Below are 18,359 nucleotides of genomic sequence, written 5' to 3' on the forward strand. Positions count from 1 at the left end.
CTGTATTGGGTTCTGTCCTTATACAGATGAACCAATATTTAACCAATCCCCTATAGATGCATATTTCAGCTCTTTTTCTTTCTTTTTTTTTTCTTTTGCCATCACAAGCACTGCAATGAATATCTGCATAAAGTTCTTTTAATATCTGTAAAATATGTAGAACTAGTATTGCTCAGTCAAAAGATATGCACATTTATAATTTTAGCTGATATTGTCAAACTTCCCTTGATGGACACTGAAACAATTTACATTGTTACCAGCAATGCATGGAAAGTGCCTATTCACCCACGCTCACGCCTATAGTGCACTATTAATTCTTCTTTTATTTTTGCCATCTCCTAAGTGTAAAAAAAAACCTCATAGTTTTAACTCACATTTCTCACATTTTTGAGTAAGATTCATTCACTCATTCAACAAATATTTATCAAGTACCTATTACATGCCAGACACTGCTCTAGGCACTGGGGACACACCAGTGACCAAAGCCCCAGCTCTCAGGGAGCCTCTATTTTAGGAAGGACACACAAACAATGAACAAAACAAATGAACCAACAAGTATATACATGATATCAAGTGGTGATTAAATGCCAGGGAGTAAATAGAGCAGGGGATAAGGTCTGCTCAGCAAGTAGGTAAAGGGATGGGTAGATGTATATTCTCCTGTGTTTAAAAGACATTTATATTTCCTTTCCTAGAAAATGTCCTTTCACAGCCTTTGCCCACTTTTCTACTGGGTTACTATCCTTTTTGTTATTGAATTCTAGAACTATTTATTTATTTAAAAGATTTTATTTGAGGGGCGCCTGGGTGGCACAGCGGTTAAGCGTCTACCTTCGGCTCAGGGCGTGATCCCGGCGTTATGGGATCGAGCCCCACGTCAGGCTCCTCTGCTGTGAGCCTGCTTCTTCCTCTCCCACTCCCCCTGCTTGTGTTCCCTCTCTCGCTGGCTGTCTCTATCTCTGTCAAATAAATAAATAAAATCTTTAAAAAAAAAAAAAAGATTTTATTTGAGAGAGAGAGAGCACACATGCACNTGGCTGTCTCTATCTCTGTCAAATAAATAAATAAAATCTTTAAAAAAAAAAAAGATTTTATTTGAGAGAGAGAGAGCACACATGCATGCATGAGTGGGGGGGTGAAGGCAGAGAGAGAGAGGGAGAAGCAGACTCCCTGCTGAACAGGGAGGCCGACGCAGGGCTCGATCCCAGGACCCCGAGATTATGACCTGAGCCAAAGTCAGATGCTCAACCGACTGAGCCACCAAGGTGCCCCGAACCTTTTTATTTATTAAACATTTTAAATATTAGGGAATTTGGATCTTCTATCATTCATATCCTCATTTGTCAATAATGATCCACCTTCTCCCAAGACTTACGGGTACATTTATTGAAATTTGTATTTTGGTCTGAGACTTTTTTATTTTATTTTTTTTTTATTTTTTTTTTTTTAAAGATTTTATTTTTATTTATGCGACAGAGATAGAGACAGCCAGTGAGAGAGGGAACACAGGCAGGGGGAGTGGGAGAGGAAGAAGCAGGCTCATAGCAGAGGAGCCTGATGTGGGGCTCGATCCCACAACGCCGGGATCACGCCCTGAGCCGAAGGCAGACGCTTAACCGCCGTGCCACCCAGGCGCCCCTGAGACTTTTTTAAAAATAAAACTCGCTTTTAAGATAAAAGGGAGATATAGTATATTATAAAATATTCTTAGTTGGAATTTGGGAACCACAGGGGTCACCAGAAATACAGATAAATAGATTTTACACACTAACTATCAAAATTTATCATTGGAATTTCAAAGTCTTTTTAAACAAGTATTTGTTCATATGCTTTATCTATAAAACTTTCCTGGGGCACCCAGCTGGCTTAGTCAGTAGAGCATGTGACTCTTGATCTCAGGGTCATGAGTCTGAACCCCACATTGGGCACAGAGATTTAAAAAAAAAAAAAAGCTTTCTCTTCTCCTTATTTTAATTATATACATACGTGTGTATACATGTAAATAAATATAATATGTATATGTATGTATGTGTATATATAAACTCCTGTCATTACCATGAAATGTACTCACTGCTTTCTTTCTGTAACAGTAGTTAAGCTTTATTTTGCCATTACTATGTGCCAGACACTGTGTACCTCACATAGCATGTCAACTCACTTAATCCTCACAGTGGCTCTAAATGGCAGACATTATTCTCACTAACAATGAGAAAACTGAGACTCAGAAAGGCTAAGTAATACATCGCTAGAAGTTGTCCAAAGCAGGATTTAAATCTCCAGTGTGTCTGACTGGAAAGCCTGTGTTACTAGATCAAATTACTATCCCAGCAAAATAACAAGAATCCTGGAAAAGTCCGGGAGAGAACCGGGACATCTTACCGTGGCTAATGTGAGTCAAGGCATTGCTGCAACTATCTACTGATACAAATGAAAGGCTGGTCAAAGCCAACCACCTTAATATAAATATATACCACTCTATAAACCACCAAGTACAACACTGTTTCAAATTTTGGAACTTTTACAAAATTCCCACAGTCCTAATTGTAGAAAGCATGAAAAGTGATATATCAACAACTAGATGAACATGAAGAGTATGGCAATGTTATTTTACATGCTTTCAGGTACATTTGATTCTTACCAGATTTCATTTCCAAAAGTGTATTGTTATCAATATCATGGTTGGCTTTTCCGGGCGGAGGCACTCGCAATGGTATGATCTGAGGGACACACACTGAACCAGCAGTCATTTTCTCTCCTTACATTAAAAAAAGTGGATGAAAATAAATTCCAATGGGCACCTTTTTGAACACAGAAGTTGAAGAGAAGCACCTTGTTTAAATACAGCAAAACTACTAAAACTAAAGAAAATGCCACCAAAAACATTACTTAATTTTTAATTCAAATAATTATTGTTTCAGCTGCATTTTTGCTGTTGAGGTCTTGTGTGGGATTTTGATTATCTAAATACTTCTGGGAAAAAAGCATGAATGAATGGGATGGGGAAATGAAATTATTTTAAATGAACAAATTAGATGAATACAATAGTCCCCCCCCTTATCCACGGGGGAAATGTTCAAGACCCCCAATTGATGCCTGAAACCACGGATAGTGCCAAACCCGATATATCCTGTTTTTTCCTATACATATATACCCACAATAAAGTTTAATTTATAAATTAGGCACAGTAAGAGATTAACAACAACAATAAAATAGAACAATTACAACAGCATACTGTAATAAATGTTTTGCAAATGTGGTCTCTCTCAAAATATCTTATTGTACTGTACTCACCCTTCTTCTTGTGATGATGCGAGATGATAAAACGCCTACGTGATGAGATGAAGTGAGGCGAATGACCTAGGCACTGTGATGTAGCATTAGGCTACCACTGACCTTCTGACGTCAGAAAAAGGATCATCTGCTTCTAGGCCCCAGTTGACTGCAGGTAAGAGAAACCATGGAAAGCAAAACTGCAGATAAGGGGAGATTACTGAACATCAGAACAGAGACCATCACTACTGATCTGATCTGAGCTTCCCCTAAATCATTATCACCCTTTCCTGCCTCTTGTTAAGGGGCCACCTCTCTTGGCTTCAGGGTAAGTCGTCACCCAAGAGGAACAGAAGTAACTTTGTATGGCATGAAATGTTAATTTAGAGCCAACTCCCTTGAGAAAGCTCCAGGTTCAAGGCCCTGCTGTTGTCCCCAAGTGGTCCTTGTATTTGAAAGCTGCAAGGAAATTTTAGAAGGACGGCAGAGTATCATGCCTCAGCTGAAAGAAAGTTGGCACAGATATAAACAGTGAGCAACAAACAAAAAGTCTCCCACTCCATCTCCTGGATTTTTAAACACTTAAGTACAAGTACGGAGGCCTTACTGATCTTTTTCGGTGGGATGGAGTATAATTCTTAATGCATAAAGGATATGGGGGGGTAAGCAACCCTCACCTTAATACAACAACCATTTACATCTCTGTGTGGCCTTTTCAAATTTCAACGAGCATGGATACATGTTTCATTTACAATCTATATGTTCATTCAATTTTTATAGTGCAATTCTTGCACCCTCACTCTTTTATTTACAATTTTCCACATACTTATATAATCTTAATTTATCATTTTGTGGTTGGGCATTTTGGCTATTACTAGTTTCTTTTTAGTTTTGGTTGATGCAATTCTAAATAATGCTGCTCTGAACAACGTGTGCTTTGAATTTTGTCACAGACTACACTCCCTAAAGTTGGAGAACTAAATTTAAGAAGTGAATTTAATGCCTGGTTGGATAGTTCCAGGTCAGAGGCTAAGAATTTATATTGCAGATACTGATTTTAGAGTAATAGCCTCTACAGAATGATGGCTGGACTCCGGGAAGGGAGAGGGAGGGGAGAAGGAGGTGCTGTTCCTCATTTTTCCATTTAAGTAAGAGGCAGTTATAATCAAAATAGTTGAAAAATTAGTCCAAAAAAAAAAATGGGGGAGTAATACGCGCCGCAATTAGAAGCTACCCTTGGGAGGCCGGGGCGGCGAGTGGGCCCCAAGCGAAGAGGATCAAGAAGTAGACCGACATGCTAGGCCCAAATGGCAGTCTGGGATCAATAGCATCCCTTACCCCACAACTCCTTCCATCAATACCGCCCCCTCGCCGCCCGGATCCGGAACCCCGTCCGTTCCCTGTCCCTGTCCATCAGGGGCAAATAGGGACGCCCGCTTCCTTTCTGCTGGAGTGAGGGAGGGTCTTCTCCTCTTCCACCCCTCCTCCTCCAGCCACCAGGACCTGCACTGGGGCCCCGAGGTACCAACACGGTCCGCAGTCAGGAAGCCCACCTCTCACCTCCTCTTGTCCTCTCCTAGGCCGCCTTCTGGGTTTCCACAGACGCTGCGAGTCGGGCTCCGCCCACGAGAGCCGAGCAGGTGATTGGCGGAAACTGACTTCCTAGCAACCAGCTCCGCCCCTGCCGCTAGGCCCGGAGACTGGTACCAGCCTCAAGCGCCTTTCCTAAGGCTTCACTGCAGGCCTCTGAGAATATGCCTTCACGGGCATTGGAAAGTGTTCCGTTGTGGCGTGCCAACTCAGAGTGAGGGAAGCAGGCTCGTTCGTCCAACGGGCATTGACATTCTGAAAAACAAGAAGAAGATGTAGCGGAGCGGGCGAGTGAGGCGGATCAGGCGTGCCTTGGACACCTCAAGCCGACAGAACAAGTAAGGACCGGCTGCGACACGAGGAAAAAGGCCCCTTGCCGAAGCCGGGCGCCGTTTTTCCCTTTTTCTCGGGTTCCTCGGTTCCCCGACTGGGTACCTGGCGACCCCGAGCGTCTCTCCCCTTACCAGGGGCTGGGAACTGCGCAGTCATGGCTGAGGTGAAAGTGAAAGTGCAGCCGCCCGACGCGGATCCGGTCGAAATAGAAAACAGGTAAAACCAGTGAGTGAGGCTCGCTTCACGGCTCTGGAGCCCCTGCAGGCGGCCGGTCGCTTGGGCAACCGGACCCTTTCTCCCGGGACCCTCGGTAGATACCGGCGCCCGCAGGAAGGGGATTGGAAATTTGGAACCCCTTTCTCATCCCTGGAACGCAGATTTCTTAAAAAAGTTCCGAGCGAGTTTGACAGTTTGTAACTTTCTGTATCTCCCCTTGCCCCCAGCGCAGTTCGGAAAGTTGTGATGATGTGTTTCCTTCCTGCATTAAGGTGATCTACGCCCAGAAAGGATTCGGCGTTTTCCCCGTAGTACTTGTAGCTGCTTGTTCTGATCCAGGATCGCTCCTGTCCCTAAGGGAATTCCCACGACAGAACATTTGGGCGAAGTTAGGGTGCAGTTTGTGATTTTTGAAGAAACATTAAGCCAAATGGTTTCCGTGCAGTATTTAAGTCAAGATTTTAGGTCACCTAAAGCCTCTCCTAATTTTATATTCACTATCCGTGCACTGCTACTTTTAGGTTATCACATAGTTTTAAAAGACCTTGACTTTCTCAAACTTACGAAAACACGTGTGAAGATCCTATGACAAAGTGGATATTTGGGCTTATTTTTGTTTGGTAGAGATAATTCCAAAAGCAAGCACCAGTTATGGTGGCTTGTCATAACAAATTTTGCCTTCCTACCAGATGTGTCTGATTTGCCTCCTCCTTGCAGACTTATGGCTGCCCAACGAACTGAATATTAATTTTGTCGTACTTATCCCATCTGAGAACATTGAAGCCTCAGCTTTAATATTTTTTCTATTTTCATTTGACTTTTGTTCTAATTTAAGATTCATATTAGTGAGAAAAAGAAACATTCCTCTTTAAATACTAATAATGTAAACATGTACTTTATCTTGCTCGATTTCTAACATGCCTTGATACAGAACCATCATAGAAACCCAGATTATCTGATTTTAGCATGGGGCACTTGGGTGGTTCAGTAGGTTAAGCGTCCAACTCTTGATTTCAGCTCAGATCATGATCTCAGGGTTGTGATGTCGAGCCCCACATTGGGCTCCATGCTGGGCATGGATCCTGCTTAGGATTCTCTCTCTCCCTTGCCCTCTGCCCTTCCCCCCTTACCCCCCCCTAAAAAATAAAACAAAACAAACAAACAAAATACAGATTATCTGCCAAATGTGAATAAAGGCACAATTTCAAACTATTCTGCTTGTATTCCTCCCTCTGCCTCTTGAAATAGGTAAAAACATGAATAATATCATTATTGCATTTGTTCCTAGGATTATAGAATTATGTCACCAGTTCCCTCATGGAATCACAGACCAAGTAATTCAGAATGAAATGCCTCATATAGAAGCCCAGCAGCGGGCAGTGGCCATCAATAGACTGCTGTCCATGGTAAGGCAAATTCAACTAGTTCATATAATCATTAATGTGCTATGATTGTCATTACTTCCTAGTATGTAGTTGTGAAACCATTTGAAAATGTCTTAGGGTAAGATTCCAAGCCAAGAAATGGCTCAGACTGCCTGAACTGAGGAAAGAAGAAATAATTACACATCATTTTACAAGATGAATGAGGCGCACCTGTGTGGTGCAGTCAGCTAAGCATCTGACTCTTGGTTTCTGCTCAGGTCGTGATCTCTGGGTTGTGGGATCAAGACCCATGTGGGCTCTATGCTCAGCAGAGAGTCTGCCTGAGTTTTTCTCTGTCCCTCTCCCTCTGCCCCCCTCCCCCATGTGCTTCTCTCCTCTCTCTCAAATAAATAAATAAATTTAAAAAAAATGAATGAAATAAATGTATTTTGTTTTAACCGTTGTATTTGTTAACCTAATTGTCATCATGTACACAGGGCACATGGGACTAGTCTGCTCTCACCTTCTGTTTACTTCCTGCTGCCGGTGTTGGACCATTGCCTGTGAAATATGCCCTCTGACAGCTGTCACAGAGCCAGTTCATTAGGGTTTCACTCTCCACAATTTCACTCTGAGTGTTTCAGGAGGCAGGAATGACTCCAGTAACACTACAGTGGGGTTTTTCAGTGAAGCCTTCTACCTGCTTTTCCCTCTTCTCTTGTCCTGGGGCCTTAATGTCATTCTCCTCCACTGTCCAAAAACACCCCACCTTGTGGCACCCCATCCTCTAAGTCTACCTATTTCTCCTTTCATTTCCCCTGTATCAAAATTCCCCTGTCTTGAAAGCATTTCAGTTTGGTCATAGTAGAAACTGGGTAAAAGATTTCTACACTAAAGTCTCGTGGAAATTTGAGGACAGGTGAACTTTCTGTTAAACTACTCCCTTCAACCTTCTAGCTCAATGGCTGGAAAACCTTTTCTATAAAGTGCCAGGTAGTACGTATTTTAGGCTTTGCAGGCCACGTGGTTTCTGTCATAAGTACTGCACTGTGCAGGAAAGTGGCCTTGGATCATACATACACAAATGAGCATGGCTGCATTCCAGTAAAACTTTATTTATAAAAACAAGCAGTGGGCCAGATTGCTGACCTCTGTTTTAGTACTGTTTGTGATTTCTAATCAGTTCACCTTGGTGAAGGACTTGCCTCCAGGAGGGATGGTGGAAGGGATGCTGGAGGTCGTGGCACAAGAAACTGTTTTTGTCCTCTGACTACCCTTTCAGCCCTTTGCTTTCTGTCTGAAAATCATCTTCGTATCTCCCCCTCTCTTTCTCCACCTCTGCAGCCCCATCTACTGCCATTCCTGTTGTCTAGAGGATATAAGCAGTGGTGGAGCTATGATGAATTTTAGGGGAATAAGTATTAGTAAATCACAAAGTGTTGCTGATTTTAGTTCTTAAACAGCTCTCAGATTTGCCCCCTCGTTTCCATTCCTGCTACCCCTGTGTGTGTTCAGGACTTGGCTTTTTCCTGGACTATTACACTGCATTCTAGCTGGCTCTCCTGGCTCTGTCTGCCTCAGAGGAGCCAGCCTAATCATCTTAAACACCAATCTGACCAAGTCACTTCTGACCCAGAATCCTCTCAGCACTAGAGATTCAAGTCCAACCTCGAGGCTTTCCCACACTGAGCCGCTATCTGCCTCCAAAGTTAGGTTTCAGGGGAATGTATTGTTTTTGGTTCCCTGCCACCTCATGCCTCAGGTCCTTTGTCTTCACTGGTTAGAACACCCTTCTTCCCTTTCTTCCCAGACTAACTCCTCATTATCCTTCAAGACTCAGCTCTGCTTTCTTTCTCCCAGAAAGCCTTCCCGAACCCCCAGGTTGGGCCAAAGCTGCTGCTCTGAGCACCCGTTCCACCCTTTGGTTACCTCTATGTTAATGCCAACCAGATAGTTGAAATTACCTGTGTGATTCTCTTAGAAATCATGTTTGGCCCCCCCAAACATATATCTCAGTATGGGTGTTCAGTAAACATTTATAGGCTGAACTAAACCTTCAAATGAACTTTGTGGTTCAATTTTGCTACTTACTGGGGTCCGGGGAGGGAGGTTATTGCTCGTCATCCATATGTAAACCTGTTTCCAAGTCATATGTCATCCCAGTTTTAATGCACAGGAATGGGGCCTCTCAATCATGCGTTCCCCAAACTGCCAGAAGCCCAGTGGTACGGCCACCTGAGTGCTTCTGAGTTCAGACCCAAGGAATTTCAAAAGCACATCAGACAAGCTTTACTTTACTTTGGGTTTGTTATGTAAAACCAAAACTTACATTTTTTATTCATTGCTTGACCTTTCTGCCTGTCATGTAATGCAATAGAAATCACACAAATCAGTAAATGTTACTATTAATACCACAAAGTTTATTTAATCGTCATGTTACAGAATATTTATGCATGTTAGTCTCTATTTGAACTTTTTATATAAATTATATTTTCATTTTTATGTTTATATTTGATATACTTAGTGAATTTATTTGAATTTGAATATGGATTTTTATTTATTATTCTAAAGCTGTTTGTTCAGAATTCATTATGCATTGGTCATATAACCAAGCCTGAATATAGCATATAGGAAACTGTTAGGTATTTATATTTTGGAAAATGACGAACTAAAGAGCTGTGTTTTCAGAAATACGTTACGTGTGATATGTAGGCAAAAACCTAAGTCTCAAGTGAGGAATTAACAAATAACTGCAGGGTAGGATATATTGGTTTGTGTAAAATTGTAAAGAATATGTTAACATTTGTGATTGATTTGAAATACTTCCAAAATAATTCATTGTTATTTTCTATAAAAAACAAAACAAACTTTAGGGTCAATTGGATCTCTTAAGGAGCAATACAGGACTTCTGTATAGAATAAAGGATTCTCAGAATGCTGGGTAAGCCCCAGTTTTTTTTATTTTAAGAAATTTTCATTATTACAAATGTAATATATGTTTTGGGGGGAAAATGTCAATATAGAATTGCATAATGTAAACCTGTCCTGCATACCATCCCCACCTCTTACCATGAGTTCCATTTCTCAGAGATAACTGCTCTTAATAATTTGGTATATGTCCTTTCTTCTAGGTATATATATAAATATATAGAAGTGATTATATATTTATATACTATATATATAATCTCTTTTCTTTTTTTTCTTTTTTTTTTTTTTAACAAAAATGGGATCATGCTATCCATACTGTTTTGCAACTTGTTTTTTTCACTTACTATATCTTGGACATCTTTTCATTCTGGTACATACAGCCCTGTCTCATTCTTTTTAAGGTAAGCCCTTATTTTGGTAAATAAGTCAATGTGATGACCTTGTCTGCTAATTCATTAAAGTAGTTATGTAGATTATTAGATTATCCTGTATCTCTTTGCCTTTTTAATTCTACTTTATTCCCCTGCAGTAAAATGAAAGGATCAGATAACCAAGAAAAACTAGTATATCAAATCATAGAGGATGCAGGAAATAAAGGTAAGCATGTGAAGGAAGAAACAGAAAAAACCATTCAGGGGCGCCTGGGTGGCACAGCGGTTAAGCGTCTGCCTTCGGCTCAGGGCGTGATCCCGGCGTTATGGGATCGAGCCCCACATCAGGCTCCTCTGCTATGAGCCTGCTTCTTCCTCTCCCACTCCCCCTGCTTGTGTTCCCTCTCTCACTGGCTGTCTCTATCTCTGTCGAATAAAATAAAAATAAAATCTTTAAAAAAAAAAAAAAAGAAAAGAAAAGAAAAAACCATTCATTGTCTTTAGGACCAGAAATAGGGACTGAGCTCTGGCTTCGCAGGGTACAGATCCACATAGAGAGAATGCTGCCATGTATGTTAAAAGAAGAGGAAATAGAAATATGTAACATGCATATCCTTGAAGGACACCCAGGTGTGATGTCGCTGCTGTTATCTCAAGGGAGGCAGGAATTAAATGACCATGGGTCAGGATGGAAAGAAACTTCTGAATTCTGAACCATGGGAATGTACTATTGATTCAAAATAAATCATTAAAACTTAAGGGTTTTTTTTTTTTTTTCAATCCTCACTTTCTAAACTTTGGGGGCCTTCATTTCTTCATCTTATCTGTAAATTGTGGATAATACCATCTCTCTGGTTTTTGCAAAAACCAGAGTGATGTCCAGTGCAATGTGGCAGTATCCTGATAGAGGCCCCTCAGCAGCTGGATCCCTCTTTCAGAACTATATCTAAATAGCTATTATTACAACTTAGGATCTATTTGAGTCCCTGATATTAGTTTCAACAATGTGTCAACAATGATATAATTTGAAATCATATCATTCTTATATTATTAGGAGTTTAATATTTTAAAAAATAGACATAGGACAAAAACCATTCTCTATTTTTTTCAAAAAATTTTTCCTGTCTCATTATGCCTCTGTGCTGGGAAGAAAATAAGGTAATATGTTTAATTTAAAATTCCACATACAACCCTTTTTTGAAAGAGAAACCCTAGCTTCCTGCACCGGGCTTTCAGTGGTTGTGAGAACCACAATCTTCCATTTTTCTTTTCTTTTCTTTTTTTTTTAAAGATTTTATTTATTTATTTGACAGTGAGAGAGAAAGGCAGACAGGCAGAGGGAGAGGGAGAAGCAGGCTCCTCACTGAGCAGGGAGCCTGATGTGGGACTCGATCCCATGACCCTGGGATCATGACCTGAGCTGAAGGCAGACGCCTAACCGACTGAGCCACCCAGTTTCATCTCCTAAACATAGGGTATAAATAATGGGTATACTTGTACGCAGATGCTTACATAAAGAGTTTTTTTTTGCTGTCCGTTGACAGTGGCAGCTGACCTTGGGCCAAACTTAAGTTATAATCTAAATACAATCTAAAGTAAAAATAATACGAAACAAGTTGGGGTGTAGGAGGGGATGGAAGAGACAATGTAAGTTAATTCAGTAACATTCAAGATTTTTCTTCCATTAAAAAGTATCTTTTTCATATTTTTAAAAAGGTGCCACACTAGGATTCCAAGAAATTTCTGGTTAGAAGATAGAGCACATAACTTACCATTTTGTATACTTTTGTTGTTATCTGAGGTCCTTACCTCTAAGTCACTGTTTTTGCTATAGCTATGCCCTAGGTATGTATACATATTTACATATTTTGCTAGTTTTGACCTGCGATATAAGCAGTAGGACTGTAAACACAAAGTAGGTGTGTAAACACAACACCATAGGATGGTGTTGAACTCATTTTACTTTATTTTCTTACAGGAATATGGAGCAGAGATATCCGATACAAAAGTAACTTGCCATTAACAGAAATTAACAAAATTCTAAAGAATTTGGAAAGTAAAAAGCTTATCAAAGCTGTTAAGTCTGTGGCAGTGAGTATTTTCTCTTTCCTTCCCCCAAGGGTCCGCTGTGTGTGTTTTGCTCCAAGTATGTTTCAAGATCTTATTGTACATTGAGCTATGTCATGATTTAAAACTACTAATCAAAAAGATTTTTAAAAATTTAGCTCATATTGGATTGGTTTGGAGATGTTGCTTAGATTTATCACTGCCTAATTAACTCTGTGTGTCTCACCCACTTGAAAAGCTAAAACTAATATACTCTTCAGTAAGGAACTTTTGGAATCATGAACATTTTTCCTTGTTTTTCAGCATGTAAGATAACTTACTTCATCCTAGCATATTAGATGACTCATTCAACAAATACCTATCATGTGTTTGCTCTGTGCCAGGCACATTGTGGGTGTTTGGGCTACATTAGTGAACAAGTCAGAGAAAGATCTCTGCCCTGGTAGAGCGTCCATTCCAGGACATGGCGTTTCTCCTCCTCCTCATCCCATCCCCACCCATGACGATCAAGTGCCCTTGACAGGATGTGATGAGAAGGGCACTTTTCCTCCATGGCCTTTCTCCTATTCTAGTCATGAGAAAAACATCAGACAGATCCCAGTCAAGGGATGTCCTATAGAATACTGGACCAGTAATTCTCAGAACTGGCAAGTTATCAAAAGCAAGGAAAATCTGAGAATTTGCCAAGGAAACATGATGTGTAAATGTAATGCAGTATCTTCAATAGGTCCTTGGACCAGAAAAAGGATCTTAGGGAAAAACTAAGGAAACCTCAATGAAGTGAAGACTTTAGTTAATAATGATGTATCAATATTGGTTCATTAATTGTAATAAATGCACCCTACTGATGTAAGATGTTAAGAGGGGAAACTGAGCACAAGGTAAATGTACCATCTTTACAATAATTGTATAAATTTAAAACTGCTCTAAAATATAAAGTTCTGAAGGGCGCCTGGGTGGCTCAGTCAGGTAAGCATCCGACTCTTGATCTCAGCTCAGGTTGTGATCTCAGGGTTGTGAGGTCGAGCCCTGCATCAGTTCCGTGCTTGGTGTAGAACCTGCTTAAGAGTCTCTCCCTGCCCCTCCCCCACCCCTGGCTCAAAAAAAAAAAAAAGAGTTTTGAGCGTTTTTTTAAATCTCAGTTTTGGAAGACTTGGTTATCTTTATTTGCCCCCCCAAGATTAATTAATCAATTGATTGATGTATAGAGAGTATGTGGGCACAAGCCAGGGGCTCGATCTCATGACCCTGAATTCATGACCTGAGCTGAGATCAAGAGTCAGATGCTTAACCAGCTGAGCCACCCAAGCACCCCTGGAGGACTTGGTTATCTTATAACCACATCTGCTGTGCGTTTTTTCCCTAGGCCTCAAAAAAGAAAGTATATATGCTCTATAACCTGCAACCGGACCGGTCTGTGACTGGTGGAGCCTGGTACAGTGACCAGGATTTTGAATCAGAATTTGTAGAGGTGCTTAACCAACAGTGTTTTAAATTCCTACAAACCAAGGTGAGGCATAATTGAGGAAGCATCACTGCAGATCTTTTTTTTTTAAAGTCGCTTCATAAAGAATGTTTAATCTTGTATATCATATTTTATAGGACTTGAAAATATTCAATTCGGTAATTTTTACTTAATATATTCTGCTGTTGATTTCACACCATATAATTGTATTCAGAAAACACCAGTGTTCTTGCTGAAATTTATGTTTCTACCCTTACAGGCAGAAACAGCACGAGAAAGCAAACAGAATCCAATGATACAAAGAAATAGTTCATTTGCCTCATCACATGAAGTGTGGAAGTACATCTGTGAATTGGGGATCAGTAAGGTGAGAGCGGTTTTTAATTTTCATCTTATTTTTTAAAGGTTACTCTTCATCATTGGGATATAGCTCACTATGTAGTCTAAACATTGTACCCAGACTCTTTTTTCAGGTGATACCCATGAACATTCTGCAGAACCCGCTTTGAGAAAGCACTGTCCTGAGCCATTTAGACAAAGGCGACTGTCAGGCCATCAGGCACTATGTGATCTGTACGTACGTAGCTTGGGATATAGAGCCCCAGAGTAGAGGCCTGGCAGTGCATTGCAGTAGCAAAATGCAAAAGTCTATTGACAAGGTCTTGACTTTCTCAGGGACCTTTCAATGTGGATGCCAAACATCAGTCATCACATCAGTTGTCATTTATTGGTATTGTGTCCCCCTTGTAAGACGTGAGTGGTGTTGTCAGCGTATGTTTTTGAAGACCTATACATAAAGACACAGTGCTGGGTGCTTTTCATAATCAGAAGAAACCGAAGTGGCCACTTGGACAAGTCATTTGCATTTCTTGGACCCCAGATCTCTCATTTATAAAGAAGTAGGAATTTTGACTATTTGATGTCTAAAGTAACTTTCTGTTCAAACATTTTGTAAATCCCCATCAAATTCTTGCCCCCAAAATGTTACTTTATAAGACTTCCAAATTTTACAGAAGAGGGTGGACAAATCGGAAGTGTCAAATTCAGCATGAGGTTAGAGGTCTGACCTTAGCATTTCAGTTGTTCGTGCTAACCTGGGCTGTTGTCAACCCCGGCTTTTAATGAACCACCAGCATAGTGCTTCCCCATTTCACCGAGGAATTACAGACCCTTTACTGTTGAAAGACTATCCAAAAGGATGTCTTCTTGTGCTTTTTGTGTCCTTCCTAATGCATCCCCTTTTCAGGTAGAGTTGTCCATGGAGGACATTGAAACGATCTTAAATACACTCATTTATGATGGGAAAGTGGAGATGACTATCATTGCTGCAAAAGAAGGCACAGTTGGCAGTGTAGATGGACACATGAAACTGTACAGAGCAGTCAATCCAATCATCCCACCCACAGGTTTGGTCCGGGCCCCGTGTGGACTCTGTCCGGTGAGTTAAAGTGACTTCACTTCATACCTGACTGCCACCAAGTGCAAATGCCCCCTAACTAACCAGCAAGCACACCACAGTTTTCTGACTCTCAGGGTTGACCAACAATGGCTCAAACCTCCATGTAACCTTGATGACGGGCCCTTGATGAACAAGTCATTGCTTTACATTCTCTTTTAGAATAACCAGGTTAGGGAAATTTGTTTTCTACTTTTGGCTCTAAAATGGACAATTTTTAACAAGGGCTGATCATTTAGCCTAAGTAGGGAGGGAGATGAGATTTGTTGAGAACCCATCACAGGCCAGGCATTTTGAAGATTTACATGGTCTCATTTAATCCTACTCTGTGTCTTGGAGCTAGTGGTTTTATTTCCGCATAAGCAGGAAGCTAAGGAAGCTGTAAAAGCTACAGCTTAGAAGTAACAACCAGGATGCAAACCCAGACATGTTCTTTCCCGTGCAGCGCGCCCCAGCACTCTTCATTCATCCGGTCCCACATAGGTCGCGCATGCCACCTACGTGCTGCAGGCATTGCCCCTGCCCTCGGGGCATTTATATTCTTGGGCTGCTGGTATAGGTTTTATTTCATTATACCGGCCCTTGTCTATATGCCTAAGCTCTCTGTATGCTGGTTTCAAGTCCTAGAAAAAACAGCAAGCATATTAGGAATTCTATTTAACACCCTTCACACAAAGGAATGTAACTAGCATGAAACATTTGGATAGTGAAACTATATATAGATCTGCTTTCCTGTATTCCTGTTAACCTGCTGATAGCCTTTGGCCCAGTGGGCAGATGAACAGATCATCTTAGTGCTACCGTGAAAGGTCTCTCATTCACTAACTTTATAATCACACAGCAGGTCCTATTATAGCATGTTCTTAAATACAGCCCTGGTCTCTTTCACTTTGAAAATTTTATTTTTAAACAGACTTTATTTTTTTTAAAAGATTTTATTTATTTGAGAGAGGGAGAGAGAGAACGAGCAGTGGTGAGGGGCAGAGGGAGAAGCAGACTCCCCACTGAGCAGGGAACCTGACATGGGACTTGATCCCAGCACCCTGAGATCATGACCTGAGCCGAAGGCAGACACTTAACCAACTGAGCCACATAGCACCCCAAAAATTTTATTTTTAATATTGCTTTAAAAAATGGTTGGGTCTTGGATACTTTGTTAATAGAAATTTTAATTGTAGGTGACATTTAAGACTTATAATGTAATGATTTTAAAACTCTCATTTGATTGTAAACTTTTTTCTTTTTTAAAGGTTTTTGACGACTGCCATGAAGGTGGTGAGATTTCACCATCTAACTGTATTTATATGACAGAGTGGCTCGAATTTTAAGAGAGAACTAGGAACTTTACTGACATTTTGCAAATGAAATTACTTTGGGAGCAAATAATTTAACTCATGATGGAACATCAAATTCCCTTGAAAGCAAACCTCACAATAATGGATAGACTGCTGCTATTAAAAAGTATTTTTTTACCTATGAAGACTAAATTTATATTGGTAGAGTAGCCAACAGAATATGAAGAAGGTAAGGTTAATAGTGAAATCCATTCTTCAATAAATAAAATACTTTGAACTTCCAGAAGACCACCTTCTGAAGCTTTCAACACTTTGATGGTTCACAGAAAAAGAAGCCAACAAATCCGTATTTGCCATATACTACGATAATGACTAAAGTTTAAAAATGCCCATTTTTAAAGTTATTTATTAAGGTCTTCATTGGAAAATTTTATATCTGGTTCACTATTGCCATTTCTGTTTTCTCTTTTCTCAGTGGTTTCTTTGAGAAGGAATCAAAAGCGGTGAGGCAGGAATAGCACCTAGAGGCATGAGTGGGGGAGAGAGCGGAACATCCCTTTCCACACACTATTCATTCCTTTTTACGTCAGAAATATTCTTTCAGAGGATTATGCCTTTGTACTTACCTCAGATGCAAATGATGAGTATTGTCAAGGATGTTTTCAGTGCATAAATGTGATTATTCTCATCCTAGAGAGACTGTTTTCACTGGTCCCTCTTTGTCAGTCTTCCAAGTTTCACTCTGTGGCTCAACTGCTTTATGTGCTAGAATTGCCCCCATAATCCATTGCCCTCCATTCACACTTTATTGCGATCAGGGTACCACTTTTCTTATTTTAGATTTGTTTCCTTACTGTCTTCAAAATCACGGTGTAATTGGTCTAAACTAAGCAGAAAGCCATTATTAATTGTTCTCAGTTCTAATAGTACTTTCAATCCTAGGTTATTGGGTGTATTCTTGCACAGAAGTTAGCTTTTTTAGGATCTCAGCTGTTGTATGTTCACTTTGTAGCTCTACTTAATGATTTCTGTGTCCAGGCCAAAAGCATGGGACCAAAGGAAAGGAATTCAAAGCCAGCTGCTACTGAGGCCCAGTAGTTCACACACAAGTTTGGAGATACTCCAAGTGGTAAACATCAGAAGGGTTATTTTGAGATACCTGGGATCAGTAAAATAAAATTCAGCTCAGTAACCAACGAAGAACCAGGTGGAGTCTGTAGCCAGCTCTATAGAAATAGAATTCAATGACATCATTTCAAGTACTGGATGTATAGAAGATGGAGAAGAATCTGGGAGCCTGAAACTACACCACCCCCAGTGAGAGCTGGAATAGTGAGAACATTATTTGTCCTTCTTGGGACCTGGCCTGTCACAGAGACGCTAGTCTTATTTAATGAGAAAGCTGAACTTGGGGGAGAGGTACAGGTGGGGAGAAGGAAGCAGTTCATGTATTAAATACAGACTTTGCATTGTGTCTTGATAGCCAAAGATTTTAAAGCTTACAATCAGAGGCCACAACAAAAGTTCTTTGACTCACCAGAATAAAGAGACCCTTTAAATGCTTTTCCGACAGCATGTCTTTCATTCTGAATATTAACTGAAGGAGAAGAGAGACAAAAATACTGCACCTCTGATATATAAATGGATATTTACCCACCAGAAGTAAACTGTGACCAAAACGAATTATGGAGCTGTAGACTCCTGACACCAAAAAAATCAAATTGTGAGGAAAGTCCTAATCCTTACAGTTGATTTCCATTTAGTATTAAGTATTTTGGTCACCTGAGAATAAATATTCTCTGGAGTCTGTTAGGGCCCCTCTGTTCTGGTTTATAATGATCCATTGGGAGTCAATCATGAGAGACCATGATTCAGTGGTTTCAATGGACAGTTTATGTGGAATTCTTCCATAAAACTCCTCTGAGCTTAGTTTGGTGAGGAGTAAATTTTATGAAGCCATGATTTTTACGGTGATCAACTGAATAAATGAGTCAAACAAGTAAT

At 40.4% G+C, this 18,359-nt stretch overlaps 2 protein-coding genes across 9 annotated transcripts in view; one reads left to right on the plus strand and one right to left on the minus strand.

The window, feature by feature from the left end:
* DZANK1 (double zinc ribbon and ankyrin repeat domains 1) overlaps positions 1 to 4,938 on the minus strand; it is a 70,270-nt gene extending 65,332 nt beyond the window's left edge. The window contains exons 1-3 of one of the 6 annotated variants that reach the window (XM_034641671.1): positions 4,831 to 4,938; positions 3,292 to 3,439; positions 2,639 to 2,755 (exon numbers count right to left, since the gene is read on the minus strand). In XM_034641671.1, the coding sequence (XP_034497562.1) occupies positions 2,639 to 2,747 (109 nt within the window). In that variant the 5' untranslated portion in view covers positions 2,748 to 2,755; positions 3,292 to 3,439; positions 4,831 to 4,938. Of the gene's footprint in view, positions 1 to 2,638; positions 2,799 to 3,291; positions 3,471 to 4,608; positions 4,767 to 4,823 lie in introns of those variants that run through there. The other 5 variants (XM_034641672.1, XM_034641673.1, XM_034641676.1 and 2 more) reach the window with 5 other exon arrangements.
* Positions 4,939 to 5,123: 185 nt separating this feature from the next.
* On the plus strand, positions 5,124 to 18,358 carry POLR3F (RNA polymerase III subunit F). 3 transcript variants are annotated; one of them, XR_002143951.2, is made up of 11 exons: positions 5,124 to 5,409; positions 6,698 to 6,815; positions 9,647 to 9,714; positions 10,082 to 10,102; positions 10,231 to 10,298; positions 12,051 to 12,163; positions 13,506 to 13,649; positions 13,864 to 13,971; positions 14,851 to 15,042; positions 16,311 to 16,584; positions 17,394 to 18,358. XR_002143951.2 is itself a non-coding variant. In XM_011232839.3 (10 exons), the coding sequence occupies exons 1-10, from the start codon at positions 5,348 to 5,350 to the stop codon at positions 16,386 to 16,388; spliced, it is 972 nt and encodes a 323-aa protein (XP_011231141.1). In that variant the 5' UTR covers positions 5,124 to 5,347; the 3' UTR covers positions 16,389 to 18,358. The 3 variants fall into 3 exon arrangements, 2 of the variants coding, with proteins under 2 accessions (XP_011231141.1, XP_002925671.1); XM_011232839.3 differs by having other exon boundaries at positions 16,311 to 18,358; XM_002925625.4 differs by lacking the exon at positions 10,082 to 10,102 and having other exon boundaries at positions 16,311 to 18,358.
* Position 18,359: the final 1 nt, after the last annotated feature.

This window comes from Ailuropoda melanoleuca, chromosome 13 (assembly GCF_002007445.2).
Source record: "Ailuropoda melanoleuca isolate Jingjing chromosome 13, ASM200744v2, whole genome shotgun sequence".
NCBI classification, from domain to species: Eukaryota; Metazoa; Chordata; class Mammalia; order Carnivora; family Ursidae; genus Ailuropoda; species Ailuropoda melanoleuca.